Raw genomic sequence first — 18965 nt, forward strand, 5'->3', positions numbered from 1 at the left:
AAGTTGCACTGACTCAATAAAGATGGCAAAGGAATAAGATAAAATGGTAGTAAATTCCTTTTTAAAAAATATAGTATTTTTTAAAAATTTCTTTTTAAAAAATATAGTATCTACTCCAACTTCCTATCCATCCTATAAAAAGTCCTGTGTGAGGAATTTTAAAACACAAAACATGCCCTGCTTCATAGCTAAAACGAATGTCATGCTTATGAATGCCCATAAATACAAGTCTGCTAAAATAAAGTAAAATCAGGTTACAAACAGAACTTCAAACCCATGAAGTTTTGAAGACTGCAGCCCTCCCCGGGGAGCTGGGAACGGACTCATGGTCGTGGAGGAAGGGTGGGGACAAGCCGCAGCCATTACCCTGCACCCCGTTGTTGGCGTCAGCGGCATCCTCCCCGCCCGCGTCGTCTTCCTCCTCGTTCTCCTCCTCCTCCTCCTCCGCCTGCTCATCCTGGGCATCAGGGTTTTCCCCCACCACCGCGTTCTCTGCTGGGGGGTTAGCAGGCTGCTCGGGGGCAACATTTTCAGCACCATTTCCTCCAGCTGGAGCCTAAAATGACAGAACAGACCAGAAATTTGGCTAACTTGTCTCAGTTTTGCTGTATTTCCAAATTGTATTCTCCTTTCTAAAAAAACAAAACTAGCAAACAGACAAAAACTCTACTAAAATTCCAAAAAATCAGCTCTCAAGGGCATCTCTTCTAAATGTATCTGAATTTGTACCAACTTGGTAATATAAGAACACAACTCACTTAACAGTATACACGTTCATTCAGTATAATTTAGAGATTAACATTTCACAAAGCATTATAGAAAATACATGAACAAATCTGGCTATTTTGAATACATCATTTCATAATCCTTCTTTATAAGGCAATCTCTTGTTTTTACTGATCACTTCAGGGATGAAAATGTATTTATGCACTCTACTTGTTTACACACATACTGATATATAACTTAATTCTCAGTCATCAGTTAACACCTGAGGAAAGATTTCTCATGTCTGCACTGCAGGTTAAGCCTGTCCACAGGAACGTCATCAGTTCCCACACACTCATTTCTCTGCCTCTTCCTGAATTCTGCAACCCACCAAATGCAAAGACCCAGTTGCAGTTAATTAAAACACTGAACTCCTATAAAGGTAACAAAGACTCTAATAAGAGAATATGAGATACAATGATGAAGTACTAACACTAGATTAAGAAAAGCATACTTGCTTTATAGTCCCATTTTTTCACATGTGTAGTTTTCAAAGAAGCTGTACCCTTAAATCTGTAGAGAAAAGGGTATGGCGGAATTTGATGAAATCAATCCTAACACTAGAAAAAGCGAAGGTACTTAAATGAAAAACTGTCGTTAACTATTTATAGAGTTAATTTTATAGTCAATTTTTTCATAATAAAAATTTTACAAGGTGCAAATTTTTTTTTTATGTGTCAGTTCTTTTTTTTCTATATCTTTAGCCCTGTAGTTTCTCAGTAAACAAGATACTAAAAATCATTTATCATACCGTCCTCTTCGTAATGCCTCAAGCAAACGCTCTTCATCTTGCATGCCATCTCTCATTAAGAAAAAGAAAAACTGTACAAGACTGTTATCAACAGTATTCCTTTTTTTCTACTTTTGGTAATGTTTCTACCAAGACAAAGGTTGAGTTGTTTTACACATGAAGACACTAATGAACAAAGAGGGCAAGGGGCCTCCTTAATGTTAAGGAGCACGTCAAAAGGACATGAAGGAGATTTGGATATTAAGTTCCAGGCAGCTGTTAGCCCAGGTGAAGGGAATGAAGGTGCACTCGGTACACAACCTAATACTGCCCCCATCTCACCAGGAAGCTAACAGGCAAAGTCACAGCCACGTGCTTCTGATTTTTCACTTCTCCCTTAAACTTCTCCCAAACCTTGTCATTGTCCTGCTTCGCAATGAGGGACACGGGAGTCAAGCGTTTGGATCCTGGAGGGGGACAATAATTCGTAGTCCCACCCAGATCAAAGGAATTCGGGGACGGAAGGGTTTACCTCATTTTGGTGATGCCCAGCAGCATTGAAGGGCGGAGCGGCATGCTCCAGCCAGATTGGGGCTCCCCCGTGGACGATCTGCTCTCGCAGCCACACCAGGCTGATGAACGCGCACAGTGTGCACGTCACCACAAAACAACCCTGCAAACAATCCGCCAACAAGTTGTCCCTGTTTAAAAAAAAAGAGGTATATAGAATTACTCCAAAGAACACTTCAAGTTAAGAAACCAAGGTAACATTCACTTTATACAAAAATCTAGAAAGAACAGCCAGAAAAGTGGTAACTTTTTGGTGAAAATCAGTCTCTCAAAAAGAGTTATTTCTGAGGATGGTGGCACTTTATCTATAAGAGGGTCAAATATTTGTATTTATGTATTTGTATTGTATGTGTTTATATTACAGAAGGCAAAGAATAACATCAGAACTACATAAACCAGCTATCCAGCCTCTTTGAGGATGACTGAGAAAAATGAAGGCAGCAAGCAAAAAATAAGAGTAGCCAAATACTGGACAAAGGTCAAGTATTAAATGCATGAATTTACTAAAGATAAATGACTCTGCCCAACACTTACTAAGAATTTTCTTATCCTTATTTTACACACAAGTTTAACCAACTTGGTTGGCTCATACTTAAACCCATGAGAATGAACAGAATCAGCAAATCAAAAAGAAGAGCCTCTAGTAAGGTCCAAAGACACTACAGGAAGGTTGAGAGACGCACAGGTCACAACACGTGAGGCAAGAAGCCTGTGGGAAGCTTTATGAACGCCTCATTCAGAAGGCAGACTGAATTTTGACGCTAACTACAAATACACTAAAGTATGTTAGCTCCTCAACAAATTCTGACAGATCATGGGCAATCCACAGGACAATACACAGAGTATTACACTGCTGAACACTTCTTTGTTCTTTTCCTCTCTGAAGGAGCATATCCTTCCCTGGTCTATGTCTGATTTTAAAATAATTCAAAGGTAACTCAACAATTTTGGGAGCCTTTGGAAAATTCACTACCATAATAAAATGACATTTTTCCCTTCATAGAGACTTAAGGAAGGGTCAATTTGGGAGACCTCAGCCTTTAAGCTGCAAACTGAATAATGTGGTCCTCAGATACTATCTGGAATATATCTTAATAGAAAGAGGAATGATAATCACCCCTCTGGTAAGGAACCCTCCAGACCATTAAAATTTTGATAGGTGGGGACCCCTCTTGACTCCTGTCTTGTCACCAGTAGTAAGAACAGCAACCGTTCACCGCAGACTTGAAACAGTGACAGACTCCTGGTAGAATCCTCTGCTTTTTCCTCACACCTTAACTCTGGGCTGGTTTGGGAACCATCTGGACCATAAATGAGAATTCCTGAGTTCCAAAGCCTAGAAGAGAGCTTTCAAGATTCCATCCTCACCCTTTTAGAAGGCTGCCCTGAGATCACCATGTAAAGAAGCCCCACTAGCCTTCTGGAAGAGAGGTCATATGCAAGAACCAAAGTACCTCATCTTAGACCATCCCACCTCAGTGACACACAGGCATAACTGAGGCAAGTCCAACAGGTAAACTGATCAGCTGAGCCCAATCCAAACTGTTAACCCCTGGAATTACGAGTGAATTAAAACGCTTGTTGTTTTAAGGCACCAAGTTTTGGAGACAGCACGTTTTGTAGTAATAGTTAACTGACAGACTGTGCCTTGAGATGTTGAAGACCTGGGCTATGGAATATGTAGCGCCTGCTAAGGTACTAAGAAATTTTAAGTAAACTTTCAGAAAATATAGAGAAAATGAAACATTACTCAGAAAAAATAAGTGATTTAACTATAAGTGCTTTCAGAAAAACTGGTTCAATTCTTCACATTCTAAAAGGCAGCATGAGATTATAAAATCTACCCACGCTTACAATTTCTTTCAACGATCCCCACCAAGCCTCCAGTATTCTTCCGGTGGCAGTGAGGAAGCTCATGAAGGCAATTCAGGCGTGGCCCTAACCCACCAGGCTGGCGTGAAAAGGGGAGCCTGCCAACGTAAAGCAAGCAGCAGCTCTGCGTTTTGCTGGTAACTGTGCTACTGAGTAACAGTGCTCAAAATTCACACATGGTTTTCACATATATTTGTGAATTTAATCTCTAAACGTGCCTCAGGGAGTGGGGTTCAGCCCACTTTGAAGAGTGGGCTGTTCAAAGATTAAATTCACAAATACACATAAAAACTTAGTATGAATTTTGTCTGATGAAAAAACAAGGGTTCAGACCGTCCAATGATTTGCCCAAGGTCACCAAAAAGTTGCAACTTTATTCCGGTGCCAGGGTTCCTTCCGTTACAACCTCAGTGCACAACCTAAATGACCACACCAGCCAAACAATCAGATGTTTAAGGGTCCCACCAACAAACAGTAAAGGCGGTAGGCAAGTAGAATACTGCCCTGAGACCAAAACACTAAAACTTCTGACATGGTGGTTTCCATAGGCACCTGGTTTTTCACAAAGCCAAAGCCTCCCAATTTAAGCTTTGGCAAATATTAACATATTTTGCCACTCAAAACAGAAACCATAAAAGAAGGAATACAGCCCACTTTACTGGAACAGCACACAAGGGACCTCAAGTCATCTTTTCTAAATAATCAGGATACTGACTGGCTGCTACACTGTTCTCTCAAAAGATACAATGATAAATACAACTCAGGCTCAAACTAAATGGAACAGGACCACCCTGTTTGAAACAGTTATTTTATTATTTCATAGATGTTAAAATGTAACTTTCATCACTTTTAACTTTTTTCTGACCTCCCTTGATATTTTTAACATGAGCTTTTTTTCAGTATACAATTTCTAAAGGAAAGCCAGAGGTGAGTTATGTCATAAACACAGAGACATAATGAATGACACTTCAGCCATTTAAGACTGATTTTCCTTGCCTCCATACTACAATTGTGTTCTAGATGGCTGAGATAAAAACCTGATGTCCAGATATAGGAATGCTGTCGTATTTATTTCCACTGAATCACTTCACAGGTTAGTATTTTCATACAAAGGGTAATATTATTACACTATTTCTAAATTCTCAAGTGTGTCAAATCACTGCTTCTCCTTTTTATCATGGCCACAGCCATTAGTGCCCTATTTCCAAGATTCCTATCTACTTATGAACATTACTTCAGAAGCTGTTCTAATGTGAATAAAATCCAAAACCTTTTTTCTGTTTCCTATACTGTCAAAGACACAGAAATAAATAACTTAACTGTTTTATCCAAAAAGGTAAAACCAGCAGGTAAAACCACCAGTAGGAAAACCAAGCTGCTGACACATCTAATGTTTCTACGTATTTTCAACCATAATTCAAAATAACGATGCAGAGACTTGATTTCTTGTTTATCAGAAATGAAACATGCTCTCCTGCACTCTTCTATTGTCATTTGGCTTGTTTTCATAATATAATCTGAATGCCTCTATTCTAAAAAACAGTCTTATATTGTTCTTTGCCTTTACTTAGGGATCAGAAACCTAAGGTCAGTTGGGTACAAAAGAAGATTTAGCAGAGGTCCAATCTTTTGCAAGCTTAATATTCTAATGATCTTGATACAGTTAATCATTCACAGCATTTCTAATTCTAACATCAATAATAAAAATATAAGTCACATGTCTTTCCCAAGAAACTGCAATTATAATGCTTCACGTCAAATTAAAATACAATAAAGCTACAGTCAACAAGTTTTTAGAGTCCATAACCTAACAATCAAAAAAACATTTTAAAAAGATATCTGGCTTCAAACATCTGTGTTAAAAACACGTTTAAAGGAACTCTCAGCATCTACGTGTAACAACAGATTTTCTCGCACTATGTGACAGCTTACTTAACTAGCTTTCCCACTATTAGCAAATACTCCTTTAAGACGGTATGTTTTAAAACATCATTCTCATATATCAATTGCTTCCCCTGTAGCTGTTAGAATAGGTAAGAGGAATAGAAGGACTTTTCAAATCACAACAAATCCAAGCATGTGGAAGAAAAGATGAGCACCGTTCCCACTGCGCGGCCTTCCACCGCCATGAGGTTCAATACTCACGTGGACAGCATGTCCAGCGGCAGCGTCAGGAGGGAGCTCACAGAGCCAGTAAACAAGCACTTGTAGATGCGGCCTGCCAAGAAAGGGCACAACAGCACAGTCACAGCTCTCATCACAACTCAGTCATTCAGTTAAACAGAGGGAAAGTGTGAATGCCACTGAAATAAACAGTCTTTGCAAGTTTGAATCTCAAAATACTAAACTAAAAAAAAAAAAAAAAGATCAAGCATTAAAAATAGAGATAGTAAAGAGTAAGTATTACACAATAATGTTTAAAGTTTAGATTCTCTCTAGATTTACTTACTTGTGTTTACTGAATGAGCTTAGATGTTTGGAAAAAAGAGGGGGAGGAATCCAGAAAAGATCTCCAAAATTATAATACAGAGAATTTTTTTTTTAACCTAGAATTTCAAAATTCATTGAATCTGCTCATGAAAATGAAGTTTTGGGGGTACACGCTTTTTGAAATTAAAAGGACTTTTCAGTAGAGTACATGCTTCAATGCTATGAAGAGCAAACTAACAACCAATTTTTTAAAAACACAAATTCAAGGGTCTTCTAACTAAAGGACAAAATCTTCAATCTGGCCATGAAGGGAAAATATGAAGTAAAGGTCAATATACAGCCATTCCCTATCCTCTTACCAGAACATGCAGGAATAGATTTGGAAATGGGGCCCAAAAGTTGAGGTTTTCTTTCAAACCAGTACTTGTGTGTTAGTTTAAGCATCCTCTATAGCCTTGTACCAAAAATTTACAGTAACTTCAATGGCTGTTTTCAAATGTCAAGTCAAAATAGAAAGATAGGAACAGATTTTCTGTAATACAAATTGCTTTATCTGTGTATAAAATATTCAAAGCAAGTATGTTTATAGCAAAATAAAACTGACAGAAGGCCAATTGTCTGCAGATAAAATGGATTCATAAATTAAAGGCCTCCTTACTAGTGTGCTTAAAAACAGGGCAGTTCAACACCTTCCTACATGAAGACAGTCATGGGCACATTGCTAACTTAAAGCTGCTGCTGCTGCTAAGTCGTTTCAGTCGTGTCCAACTCTGTGCGACCCCATAGATGGCAGCCCACCAGGCTCCCCCGTCCCTGGGATTCTCCAGGCAAGAACACTGGAGTGGGCTGCCATTTCCTTCTCCAATGCATGAAAGTGAAAAGTGAAAATGAAGTCGCTCAGTCGTGTCCGACTCTTAGTGACCCTATGGACCGCAGCCTACTAGGCTCCTCTGTCCATGGGATTTTCCAGGCAAGAGTACTGGAGTGGGGTGCCAATGCCTTCTCTGGCTAACGTATGACATAGATTTTAATTGTGTGTGAGTGTATGTGTAAACAAGTCAGAACAGAAATCAAGCTTGTTACCTGTTACTTAAATCCTCAAAGTCCTTACTTAATTTTTGATTATTTGATCTATTGATTTCAGAGAAGTGTGTTAGTTTTCCATTATGACTTTGAATGTTTTACATTCTAAGTCCTGTTTGCTGATGCATAAAAATTCTTAAGTTTTCTTTTATTAATATGAAATAAAATGCTTCTCCTCATTTAAAGTGTTTCATCTTGAAGAGTATCTGGCTGGTGAATACTGTTCCTGTGTTTTGTTAGCTAACAAATCTCTCCAACATCAGCCCCGGCTGTTTTGTACTTCTTTCTCGTTGTGGAACAATTTCATATGTACACAGTGATCACAGCTACTGTGATCACTTTTACTCAGCTTTCTCTGTCCTCTCTTCTTGTCTTTCCTGTCCTTTGTTGGACTTCAAATTTTATTCACTGTCTCCTATTCCTACTCCCTAGGATAAAAACTCACCATCTTACTTCTATTCTCCAAGTGATTACCTCTAAGTTTCGTTACTTTTTTATTAAGGTAAAATTCACATAAATCTTAAGTGTATCTGCGTGAATTTTTACATCACTGTATATCCAAGTAACTGCCACCCAGATAAGATTCTCCACATTTCTAGCTCTCCAGAAGGCTCCTTCAAGCCACTTCCCAGTCAGTATCTCCAGCACAAGGTGACCACTATTCTGATCTCTATCACTGCAGATCAGTTTGGCCTATTTTAAAAAGTCAGGTAAATGCAATCATACAATTCATACTCTTTGTGCCTGGCTTCTTTTTCTCAAAGAAGTGAAGTTCATCCATGTTATCCTATGTCACGACAGCCAGCCCTTTTGTCATCACTACGTAGAATATCCTTATAGGGATAAGTGCACAGAATCCATTCTACTGTTACTTGGTTGGTTCCAGTTTTAAACTACTATCTGCAGAGCTGCAGTGATCACACTATTATATACAAGTCTTTCAGTGGACACAAGGCTGTGTCCTGTGAATATTTCTGTAATCAATATTCCCAGAAATAGAACTGCTGGGTCATAATGTATTGAAAATATTAACCACCGAAAGATAATGCCAAACAGCTTTCCAAGATGGTTATACCATATTTATATTCATTACCACTGATGAATACATGTTTCAGATGATCCACATCCCAATAAAAAGCATTTGGCACTGTTTTTTTCCTTAACTTCAGCCATTCTGCTGATTCTGCAGAGTACCTTTCTTGTACCTTCCCCTGATGACTAATGATACTAAGCATCTTGTCACGTGCTTACTGGCTATTTAATCTTCTTTCCAGAAACACCTGTTCACATCTGCTGTCCACGTTTTAATTGGCTTGTCTGCCTTTCTCTTAGATTTAATAGTTCTTTTATTATATACTCCTTGCAAATATCCTGGATACAAGTCCTTGTTAGATATATGAACTGCAGATACCCCTTCTTACTCTGTAGCTTGCCTTTCTCTCTTAAGCGTATCTAAGCATGAATTAAAAACCTTAACTTTAATTAAGTCAAATTTCTCAATGTTTTCTTCTACAGTTATTCTAACATATTATCTTTTAGAAATTTTTAAAATTTTAATGTTCACAATCAGACTATGATCTATCTAAAATTAACTTGGGTCAGGTGGGAGATGATGGTATGGTTCGTTTTTCTCCATATGCCCCACCAGTTGATGCTATATATTTATTGAAATGACCATCTTTCCTCCCCTGAACAGTGGTGGCACCTCTGCTCTTAATCACCTTTGCTAGTTCAGGACTCTTACTTGGCTAGGCCTATATTTTCTTGTTTTGTCTAAAGCATCTATAATTTCCCCACAAGTAAAACAAACAATCTAAAACGCTCTCATTTCTATCCTCCCCTCACAAGATTCTTTCATGTGAAGATCACCTAGAATTTTAGTTTCAGATCGACACCTAAAAAACTGTAGTGCATGCATGCTCAGTCGTGTCCAACTCTTTGCAACGCCATGGACTGTAGCCACCAGGCTCCTCTGTCCATGGAATTTTCTAGGCAGGAATACTGGAATGGGCAGCCATTTCCTACTCCAATTATTGTAGATTAACAACAATTGTAATTTAGCTGTAAGAAGTACTTGTTTTTCTTTGTAAATTACACCTTTCTCTTTGATTCCTTGCTCTCCTTAGTAAAATATGTCTTCAAACACTATTTCATAAATAATTTGAAGTAGTAAACTTTCCAACTCCTTGCCTCTATTGAAATGTCTATATTTGTCCTTCTATCTGAATAATTTTAGAAGATTTTAGGTTCAAAAATTTTGTCAAATTTTGAAGCTTCAGCTGTCTTCTAACATTCAGCCAGCCTGACTGTCATTACTTTGTAGGATAATCTGAAAGCATAATATCTATACACTACCCTATTCAGCACTGGAAAACTTTAGAATGGGCCTAGCTTTGCCTCTTTCCTTTATCAGACTCAGCTTTCTCTTTTACCTTCTGGAACTAGTTACTAGTCAGATACTGAAACAACAGGATGTGGCCTCCATCTCTCAATTTTTTCCTTCATACTTACAACTTCTTGTCTGAGTCATATCCCAGAGAACTTGCTCAGTCTTCTAGCTTACTAATTCATTCTTCAAGTGAATAGTACCTATTCTGCTATTCTCATAAGATTTTCATAATTCATCAAGCTTATTTAAGAAGATATGAGGATATTAATCACACTTATGTAAAAATCTTGTTTGCATTTAACTCTAAAGAATCCTATCTACATACTCTGGCACATATACTACTGACTCCTCTCCATGTCTTTAAGAACACAAAGAACCTAGAGAGAATCAACTAAGAGTTAGTATACCAATTTCCCAGAAGTACTCCTATATTTGAAAAATACACTTCCCAATTCTCCAGGACCATTGGGGATGTGTTTTTTAGAGGGGGATTACAAAAAAAAAAAAAAATCTCAAAAAAACACATCTTTTGCCATTTTTGAAAGCTCTGATAAACTTCAAAGAGTAAAAGTCAATTTCCTTTCAATTATGCTTTGATTTTGGTTTTTTAATTCTCTCACGAACTTTCATTATTAGCCTCTGTATGCTGTGTTTCCCACATTCATTTAAGAAGCTCACTTGTTAAAAAATGGTTTTTCATTCAGGTAAATAACATGTTCTAAATGAGGCTTTCCTAATACACAACATTATAATATCTAATAAATATCACTGAAAAAAATATTTTATAATATTAAACAGTTGTGTAATATTTAAACAACTCCAGCAGTAGGGAAATGAATACTCACATGCTGTAAGAGGAACAACTCCCAACCATGCAAAGGCCACAAGTGTATAATGAAACCAATATCGTATTGCAGTGCCAATACTTGTAACCAGTCCAGCAAATATGTCCTGGATTGGAAGCCGTGAAGGCATATCTGGGGAATAAACTGTAAGGGGGGAAAAGGAAAAAGTTCAAATTCATGAAGATTCAAAAATAGGTTACTTTGTAGGCATATAGAACTATCTAACTTTTGACCTTTGCATTGCACTTAAGTATTTTGTCCCATATGAAAAATAATTCAAATAGTTACAACATAATACTACATTTACCCAGAAGTCATTTATGAGAGCAAATCACATAAATATAAAAGCCAACAAAATAGGCCTCTGAGCAGGAAAAAAGATTCAAGAGATGTACACATCCCCTCACTCAAGAGCCAGGAACTTTATGCAAGGCTAACTCACACACATTTCAGCATTCAAACAATATAACCAACTAGTTTCCAGAGTTATCAAAGATCACCTAAAGCGGTAGGAGCAAAAGATGAAGCTGACAGAGGTCCTCAAAAAAGAACCCTCCCCCAATACTAGCCTCAGCAGCAGCACTCACAGTGCACAAGAATCTGCAGCAGAGCTACTTCCTACAGGAGCAAACAGCCCAGTGGGGTCCATTAGCCACTCCCCGCTCCCATTTTAGCACAATCAACATTCAAAGGGTAAACTGTTATGATTTTAATCATATATACTCTTTACATAAAAACAAAGTAAAATTAACACTAGTTTACAGAATTTACACCCAGCAGTTCAAGATGCTTAAAACAAACACTAAAGCATAAAAAGCTTTGGGGGAGGGGGCAGAAGAGAAAGAAGAGCAATGTACTAGGATCCCAGAGTGAAAATATGCTTCAAATTCTTGATACCTTGCCAGTATGAACATCTACTTATTTATAAAGTATATAATATTAAGTATAAATCAATAGGCAAAAGACTTATAAATTATAATTGGAATTCTAAAGATCTGCAAAATATTTACCATAGGCTTACAAAACATTGAGCTTAAAAAGTCTTGTTTTTAAAAAGTGAATTAAATATTTGTCATTATTATTGTTATTATTACAACCAACACAATTTTAACTCAAAAGATATCCCAAATTTTAACAGGGATGGGACATTTGACAAATTTAAGGCATCATTAATTACTCACTTTTCTGGGTAAATAATGGTATTATAGCTGTTTTGTTTCTTTTTTTTTAAAGAACCCTTGTCTTGGAGGTACATGCTAAAATATGTACATATGAAATCATAAATAGAATTTCTGTAATAAGAATGGAGATGTGGGAACAAGAGCATAGGGAACCACCAGAGAAGCCCACATGCAATTGAGACAGGCCCCCAGTAAACGGCCTGCAAGGGACTGAATCCTAACAAACACCTGAGCGAGATCAGAACAAGACCTCACCCCACAGCTCCCAAGCCAAGCCTTCAAATGACACTGGGGCTCTAGCTGACAAGACTGACTGCAAGCATATGAGAGATGCTGAGCCAGAGACAGCCAACAAAGGTGGGTCCAGATTCTGGATCCACAGAATCTATGAGACAATAAATGCTTGCTGTTAAAGAGCACAGGGGACTACACATAAGGGCTATGGGTTGAAAATGGATGCAACTGAGTGATGGATACACTTAGGTTCATTATACCTTCATATATGTTTGAACTCATCTAAAATACAAAAGGGAAAGAAAGAAATATCTCACAAATTAAATCACACATGTGTGTGTTAAAAGCTAACATGTAATTTTAAAAAATGCTTTCCAAAATGCTATAGCAATACTTTCTATTACTATCAAAAACAAATTAAATCAAACATAGTTGCTTTAAAACTGTTTAAACACCTTTAGGTAGCCAGTTATAATCTAGAAGTGCAGTGAAAACTTCTGAAGAACTTACTTGGTGTGAAAGCAAACCTGTGCTTGCATAATTCACAGTATTCTTTTCGACTGTGTTTCAGCCACTGAACTAAGCTGCAATTACAAACATATTCATAAGTATAATATTTATGACAAGGAAATTTTGAGGTTTCACTGAAAACTAATATTGCTTTACTAAAGTTTTACATATCACAGAGCTTTTACGATTTTAAATTCGAGTATCTTTAATTTTTTTTTATCACTGATGCCCTCGAAGAGTACAGAATTATAACAAATAAAGATTAAAAAACACGAGTTTCTACTACTAAAAAGCAACTGAGATTAAACTGAACAATTAATTAATGTAAACTGTAATCTCCTCAAAAACACTGAATATAAAAAGAATCTCCAAGCATCAGCATCAGTTCTAACACTGGTTTAATAACACTGTTGCCTGGTGGCCAGGCCTATCACTAATTGGCTGGCTGGGCCACCGAGAAGTTAACCTTTCTATGCTTCAGTTTCCTCATGCGAATGACAGTAATACTCCAACCTCGCAGTTCTGTTGTAAGGATTAAATGAGCTAAAATGTACAGAAGCACTGAGTATTCCCTGACACAAAGCATTTCCTCAATGTAAGCTATAACCATCCTAAGCAAAACCACAAAACCGTAATATTCCCCATGAACATATAAGCTCCCCACAGTAGAAACAAACAAATGGGCAAAAGACAATATACCAAAATGACATGGCTTGGTAACAAGCAATAGGGATAATCTCCAAACATAGTAAAAAATTTTTTTAAATATCTAGTTACAGAAAAAGTCATTGAAACAGTTCCCTTTATTATACAGATGACAAAAGTGAAGCTCAGGCAAAAATTTTCCAAAAGGATGACTCACCATTCTTGATGGATAAACTTAATACTGCCAGTACACACACAAGGATGATAAAGAGGTTTCTCAGGTGTTCCTTCTGACCGACACACTCTACATATGTCTATTAATGAAAAAAGAAGAACTGAATTATTTTGGTTATAATTTATGAAAAATAGACCACCAAAGACTAAAATATTGCTTGTCAAAGTAAGACTCTGTCACTACATAAAACATCATTAACATCATGGAGAACTGAAAAGGGTGATCAAGATGATAATCAAATATATCTGAAACTTAAAATCCCTATTATATAGAAAGGTCAATTGTTTCTTTGTATCAGAGTTCTGTAAATAAATAAAAATTGAAAATGACAGAAACAGTGGTTTTCTTTAAAACTGCATGGTGCTTAGTCGGTCAGTCGTGACACCTCTTTGCAACCCAACAGACTATAACTATCCAGGCTCCTCTGTCCATGGAATTCTCCAGGCAAGAAGACTGGAGTGTGTTGCCACGCCCTTCTCCAGGGGACCTTACTGACTCCAGGATCGAACCCAGGTCTCCTGGCATTGCAGGCGGATTCTTTACCGTCTGAGCCACCAGGGAAGCTCTAAAACTGCACACCCTCATAATTAACAGACTATAGATAGAAATAAGCAAAAATCAATCACATTCTTCTCCTAACACTTTAAAGTCCTAAGTCCAGTCCTAAGTTTAAACTTCACAAAAACGTTACCTCAGGACTTATAGAAACAGCAGTGAGTGGCCCTGGGGACAACCCTCCACTAGAGGGAGACACTGTAACAGACACACACACAATCAGGGTGTGGAGGGGGCACCCCAAGACCACGAAGGCCAGAGAGAAACAGCCAGAGGCCGCCTTAAGCAGAAACTATTGTGGCTCAGCTGGTAAAGAATCCGCCTGCAATGTGGGAGACATGGGTTCGATCCCTGGGTTGGGAAGATCTCCTGGAGAAGGGAAAGGCTACCCACTCCGGTATTTTGGCCTGGAGAATTCCACGGACTGTACAGTCCTGCTAAGTCACTTCAGTCGTGTCGAACTCTGTGCAACTCCATAGACGGGAGCCCACCAGGCTCCCCCGTCCCTGGGATTCTTCAGGCAAGAACACTGGAGTGGGTTGCCATCTCCTTCTCCAATGCATGAAAGTGAAAAGTCAAAGTGAAGTCGCTCAGTCGTGTCCGACCCTCAGCAACCCCATGGACTGCAGCCCACCAGGCTCCTCCGTCCATAGGATTTTCAAGGCAAGAGTACTGAAGTGGGGTGCCATTACCTTCTCCGACTGTACAGTCCAAGGGATCGCAAAGAGTCAGACACAACTGAGTGACTTTCATCTTCATCATGGGAGTGCAGGGATATGGGTCTGCCGCCAGAGGGCAGCAGCTCCTCCTCACACTCCTGCCCCAAGTGGTTCTAACTGCACCGCCGTCAGTCTGCCTGGGGTGGTGGGTGACATGCAGAGGACTGAAAGCGCGCCATCAAGCTCTCTCGTTCATTAATGTGGTCCTTCCGCAGGACCACCTACCAAAACCTGGTAGTGACTTTCATTTAGAACGGCTTCTCAGCGAACCACCAAGGCCAAATACCAACCCCAAGGTGGGAATGTGAAGGGCAATGGGCAGTGTGAACAAGGGGCAGGGACTTGATGTAAACTTCTGATCTACTCTCTTACAGGGAATTCCTCATTAATGAGTTAACAACTGCAACCCAGAGCCTACCTCTAACGGATTTAATAATGAAATCTCCAGCACCCGTCCGACTGGAAGCACACATGCTGAGCAGTGTGGTGCGGTTCTGGCCACTTAAGGGCATCACAGACTTGTGACTGCTCAATCTTGGGCAACTAAACAATATTTGTTGAAGTTAAGGCTATCAAGCGCTTGGGGTAACCTATGGTTAGCACACTAGTCTCCCTGTTATCTACAAACCAGACAAATCACTCCAGGAAGACAGAAAAGCCACTCACCACCACCCAGGAAAAAGCTATCAAAAGTGTCAATCCTGGTTCCCATGGAGTCGAGAGTTATCTGAATTGTATCAAATTAAGCACAGATTGCACCACTGTGCCTTTAAATTTCAGTTCTAGAACCAGACACTGCAGCTACCATCATGGGAAGGACTTTGCTTTCCGGTAAGCTACCCGCACATTACCGGAAATAACGCTGGCAGTCGGCATCGTTTATGGAGAGACAATATGGGATCAGAATCTCTTTGAACCTCCTTTTTACACCTTCATCCTTAATTAATAAAAACATCCATGGCAACAGCTTTCACTCTGGTCCGTTTTGCATCAATCTAAGACTTTGAGCTCTAGCGGTGCAGTAGGAACGTCCCAGCCATTGCGTCTAATCGGCCTCTGCAAAGTTCCAACACAAAACAGAACCACGGTCCCATGCCATGATTTCCAGCGGCAGTGTTCAGGCAGCTCCCACACGTCAGCCCAGGGAAACCGGGCTAGGAGCCAGGAGGTCGAGAAGCAGGGCGTGGGGATAGGGGCGGAGGCTCCCCATCTGTAAACCCAGGCGGCAGATCACACGGTATTTTAACTGCGCCGAACTCAACACCCTACCATTGAAGCTGGAGATTACCTTGGCTGCTTCCCTCATAGCTCAGTCAGTAAACAATCTGCCTGCAATGCATTTCCTTCTCAGGGAAGATCCCCTAGAGAAGGAAATGGCAATCCACTCCAGTATTCTTGCCTGGAGAATTCCAGAGACAGAGGAGCCTGGTACAGTCCATGGAGTCACAAGAGTTGGATACGAGTTAGTAACTAAACCACCACCACCTCGGCTGCAGGTACTAGACTTGCCATGCAATGGATCCACCTTAAAGAATTTTAAGTGGACTCATTCCAATTACCAGACCTTCAGAGACCAGTTCTGTTTTTCATCACTGCCTCTCCACCCTTGGGTTTCGAGTAACAAGTCTGCTACCCCTTGGTTGGGATAGTCCATTACCAGGCTTCCTCTATGGAACCAAATCTGGGTTCCTCATCACCCAATTCCCAGTTGCCCTGGTCGGCACAACTTAACAGGGCCACAGGACATGCCCTCCTGGTGACCTAGAATCATCAGAGCTGAGCTGCAGATGCCCACGGGCGTGGGTGAGTTCTAGAATGGCCACGGTTCTGCAGGTAGAAGCCAAACCTGCACTCAAAGTCCTTCGCTATGTCAGGGTTGGTACCAGCAGAAATGCCTAGACCTCTGTGGATTAACTTTAGAGACCGGCATATGCCACCACAAGATCCCCCACTTACGGGGAGTCTGAGTACAAGTGTGGGCGGGCAGGTACAGTCACAGGGCAAGTAGTTCCACCTCTTGCTGTCTCTCCCCCAGCACTCAAGCGGCCCCGGGGGCAGGAAGTAGGGTGCAGCAGAGACAGTGTGGCAGGCAGGACACAGGGCAGAGGGAAGCAGTGGCAACACCGCTGGCCTCCCGTCGCCCTGGCAGCCAGCAGTTATGCGGCGAAGGACTGCGGTTGGGCCAGGGAGAGCCTCTGTTGGCACACTTGGCCAGCGGAACGCAGGGAGGTAACGTGCGGACCACCACCAAGGATCGGGCAAACGTCTGTCGGTCAGCCTGACTCCTCCTAGATACGCACGCGGAGGCCCCTATGGCTCGCGGGCGCTGCGGGCGGGAATACCACGGAGACTGCGGGGTGCGCCCATCCACCACCAGGGCACCACAGTCCCCCACACTCCACAGGAGGGCCGCAAGGGGCAGGCAGGGCTGGCGTTGAGCACGATTGGGAAGACTGGATCTCCATTAGATCCAGACACTGATTTTCAGAAGATTCCATCCTTCTAAAGGACAAACCAAGGAACACAAAACTAAGCAAACATAACAAATCTAAATCAGCCCCAGAGCTCTGCTCAACAGAGTCTACAGTACAGAACTGGGACTCACTGGGGCCCTGCAAGGTCAAAACTATCTCCGCTCTAACACGGAGAGTCTTCTCTCACTGTCTTGCCTGTGTACAGTGGCAGGTTTCCAAAGACTACAGAACACAACTGTTTGAATGTAGCTGCTTCCCACTAAACCAAACATTTAAAAGATATGCAAATATAAAACAAATCCACTCTTCTCACCAATATTCTGGCTTTAGAATATATGGTTATTTTCATGAAGAAAAATGTATATTAACACATAATGAGTGTGTTAAGTGAATAAAAATTTCTAAATGTTTTTATTCTCTTATATGGCAAATAAAAAGTTCTTCTGAGTCTTTCAGAAGAATTTATGGGAATCCTGAGACCAAAAAAGTTTGAGGACCACTGCCCTATATAATTTTTTTCCCCACAGTAAAATTGACAGTAAACTATGACTCTCTCAAAATACACACGTACACAATATTATTATTTTATCAGAGACTTCACAAGCTCCACTGATTATATAAAAGGAAAGAAAAGGGAATATTTAGGCTTCTAAATCATCTTGTTTTAGAATCATGTAACTCTTTTACATAATAATAAAAGTGAAAATCAAACAAAGTAGAAAATAAGCCAAAAACAAATGAACCTGTGTATATCAAGCTTAATCACAGATAATAATTATTTTAGAGACTTGATAACATGATCATACATCCCTAGTAGGCTATATCCAAAGACAAAAGGGACTATAGAGATAACCTAAAGAGAATTCAGTAATCATCATGTTAATAGCAATAATACTGACAGGCATTTTTATTTTTTTAATTATTTATTTTTTTGGCTGCACCAAACAGCATGTGGGGTCTTAGTCCCCCAACCAGGGATAGAACCTGTGCCCCCTGCAGAGGAAGTGTGGAGTCTTAACCACTGGGTTGCCAGGGAAGCCCCTTGACAGGCCTTTTAAAACTTGGGAGGATAAAGACAGTAAGCAGTATGATAGCGGTATTATGGTTAGTTTTTTTAATAAGTTATTATCTCTTAGAATACATAAGCATTTACTGATGAAAAGATATCATATTTGGGATTTCCTTTAAAACAATCCAAAAGAAATGTGGGGAAGCAAGAGGGAAAGAGTTAAGATAAAAGAACTGTCAGCCGTGCTTGTATCTGTTGAATCTAGATGCTGGCAATATGATGGCTTACTACATTGATCTATTTGTGAGAATTTTAAATTTATGTAATTAAACGTTTAAACTATATAAATCAAAGGTTAAACATGCAATTTGGAAATATCATGCTGCTGCTAAGTCGCATCAGCCGTGTCCGAGTCTGTGCGACCCCGTAGACAGCAGCCCAACAGGCTCCTCTGTCCCTGGGAGTCTCCAGGCAAGAACAACGGAGTGGGTTGCCATTTCCTTCTCCAATGCATGAAAGTGAAAAGTGAAAGTGAAGTCGCTCAGCCATGTCCGACTCTTTGCGACCCCATGGACTGCAGCCTACTAGGCTCCTCCATCCATGGGATTTTCCAGGCAAGAGTACTAGAGTGGGTTGCCATTGCCTTCTCCGTGAAAATACCATAGCTGAACTTCTATTTTACTAAACACTACCAAGTCCAATTTTATCACGAAGTTCTT

The 18965-nt window shown here is 40.0% G+C and overlaps 1 protein-coding gene across 1 annotated transcript in view; it reads right to left on the reverse strand.

Annotated features, from left to right (window-relative positions):
* The window catches only part of MARCH6 (membrane associated ring-CH-type finger 6), an 80516-nt gene that overhangs the window by 40353 nt on the left and 21198 nt on the right, over nucleotides 1-18965 (reverse strand). Inside the window, exons 2-7 of the mRNA XM_027520398.1 lie at nucleotides 13472-13568; nucleotides 12610-12683; nucleotides 10685-10828; nucleotides 6083-6155; nucleotides 2028-2196; nucleotides 367-556 (exon numbers count right to left, since the gene is read on the reverse strand). Of these exons, the coding sequence (XP_027376199.1) occupies nucleotides 367-556; nucleotides 2028-2196; nucleotides 6083-6155; nucleotides 10685-10828; nucleotides 12610-12683; nucleotides 13472-13568 (747 nt within the window). The remainder of the gene's footprint in view (nucleotides 1-366; nucleotides 557-2027; nucleotides 2197-6082; nucleotides 6156-10684; nucleotides 10829-12609; nucleotides 12684-13471; nucleotides 13569-18965) is intronic.

This window comes from Bos indicus x Bos taurus, chromosome 20 (assembly GCF_003369695.1).
Source record: "Bos indicus x Bos taurus breed Angus x Brahman F1 hybrid chromosome 20, Bos_hybrid_MaternalHap_v2.0, whole genome shotgun sequence".
Taxonomy (NCBI): Eukaryota; Metazoa; Chordata; class Mammalia; order Artiodactyla; family Bovidae; genus Bos; species Bos indicus x Bos taurus.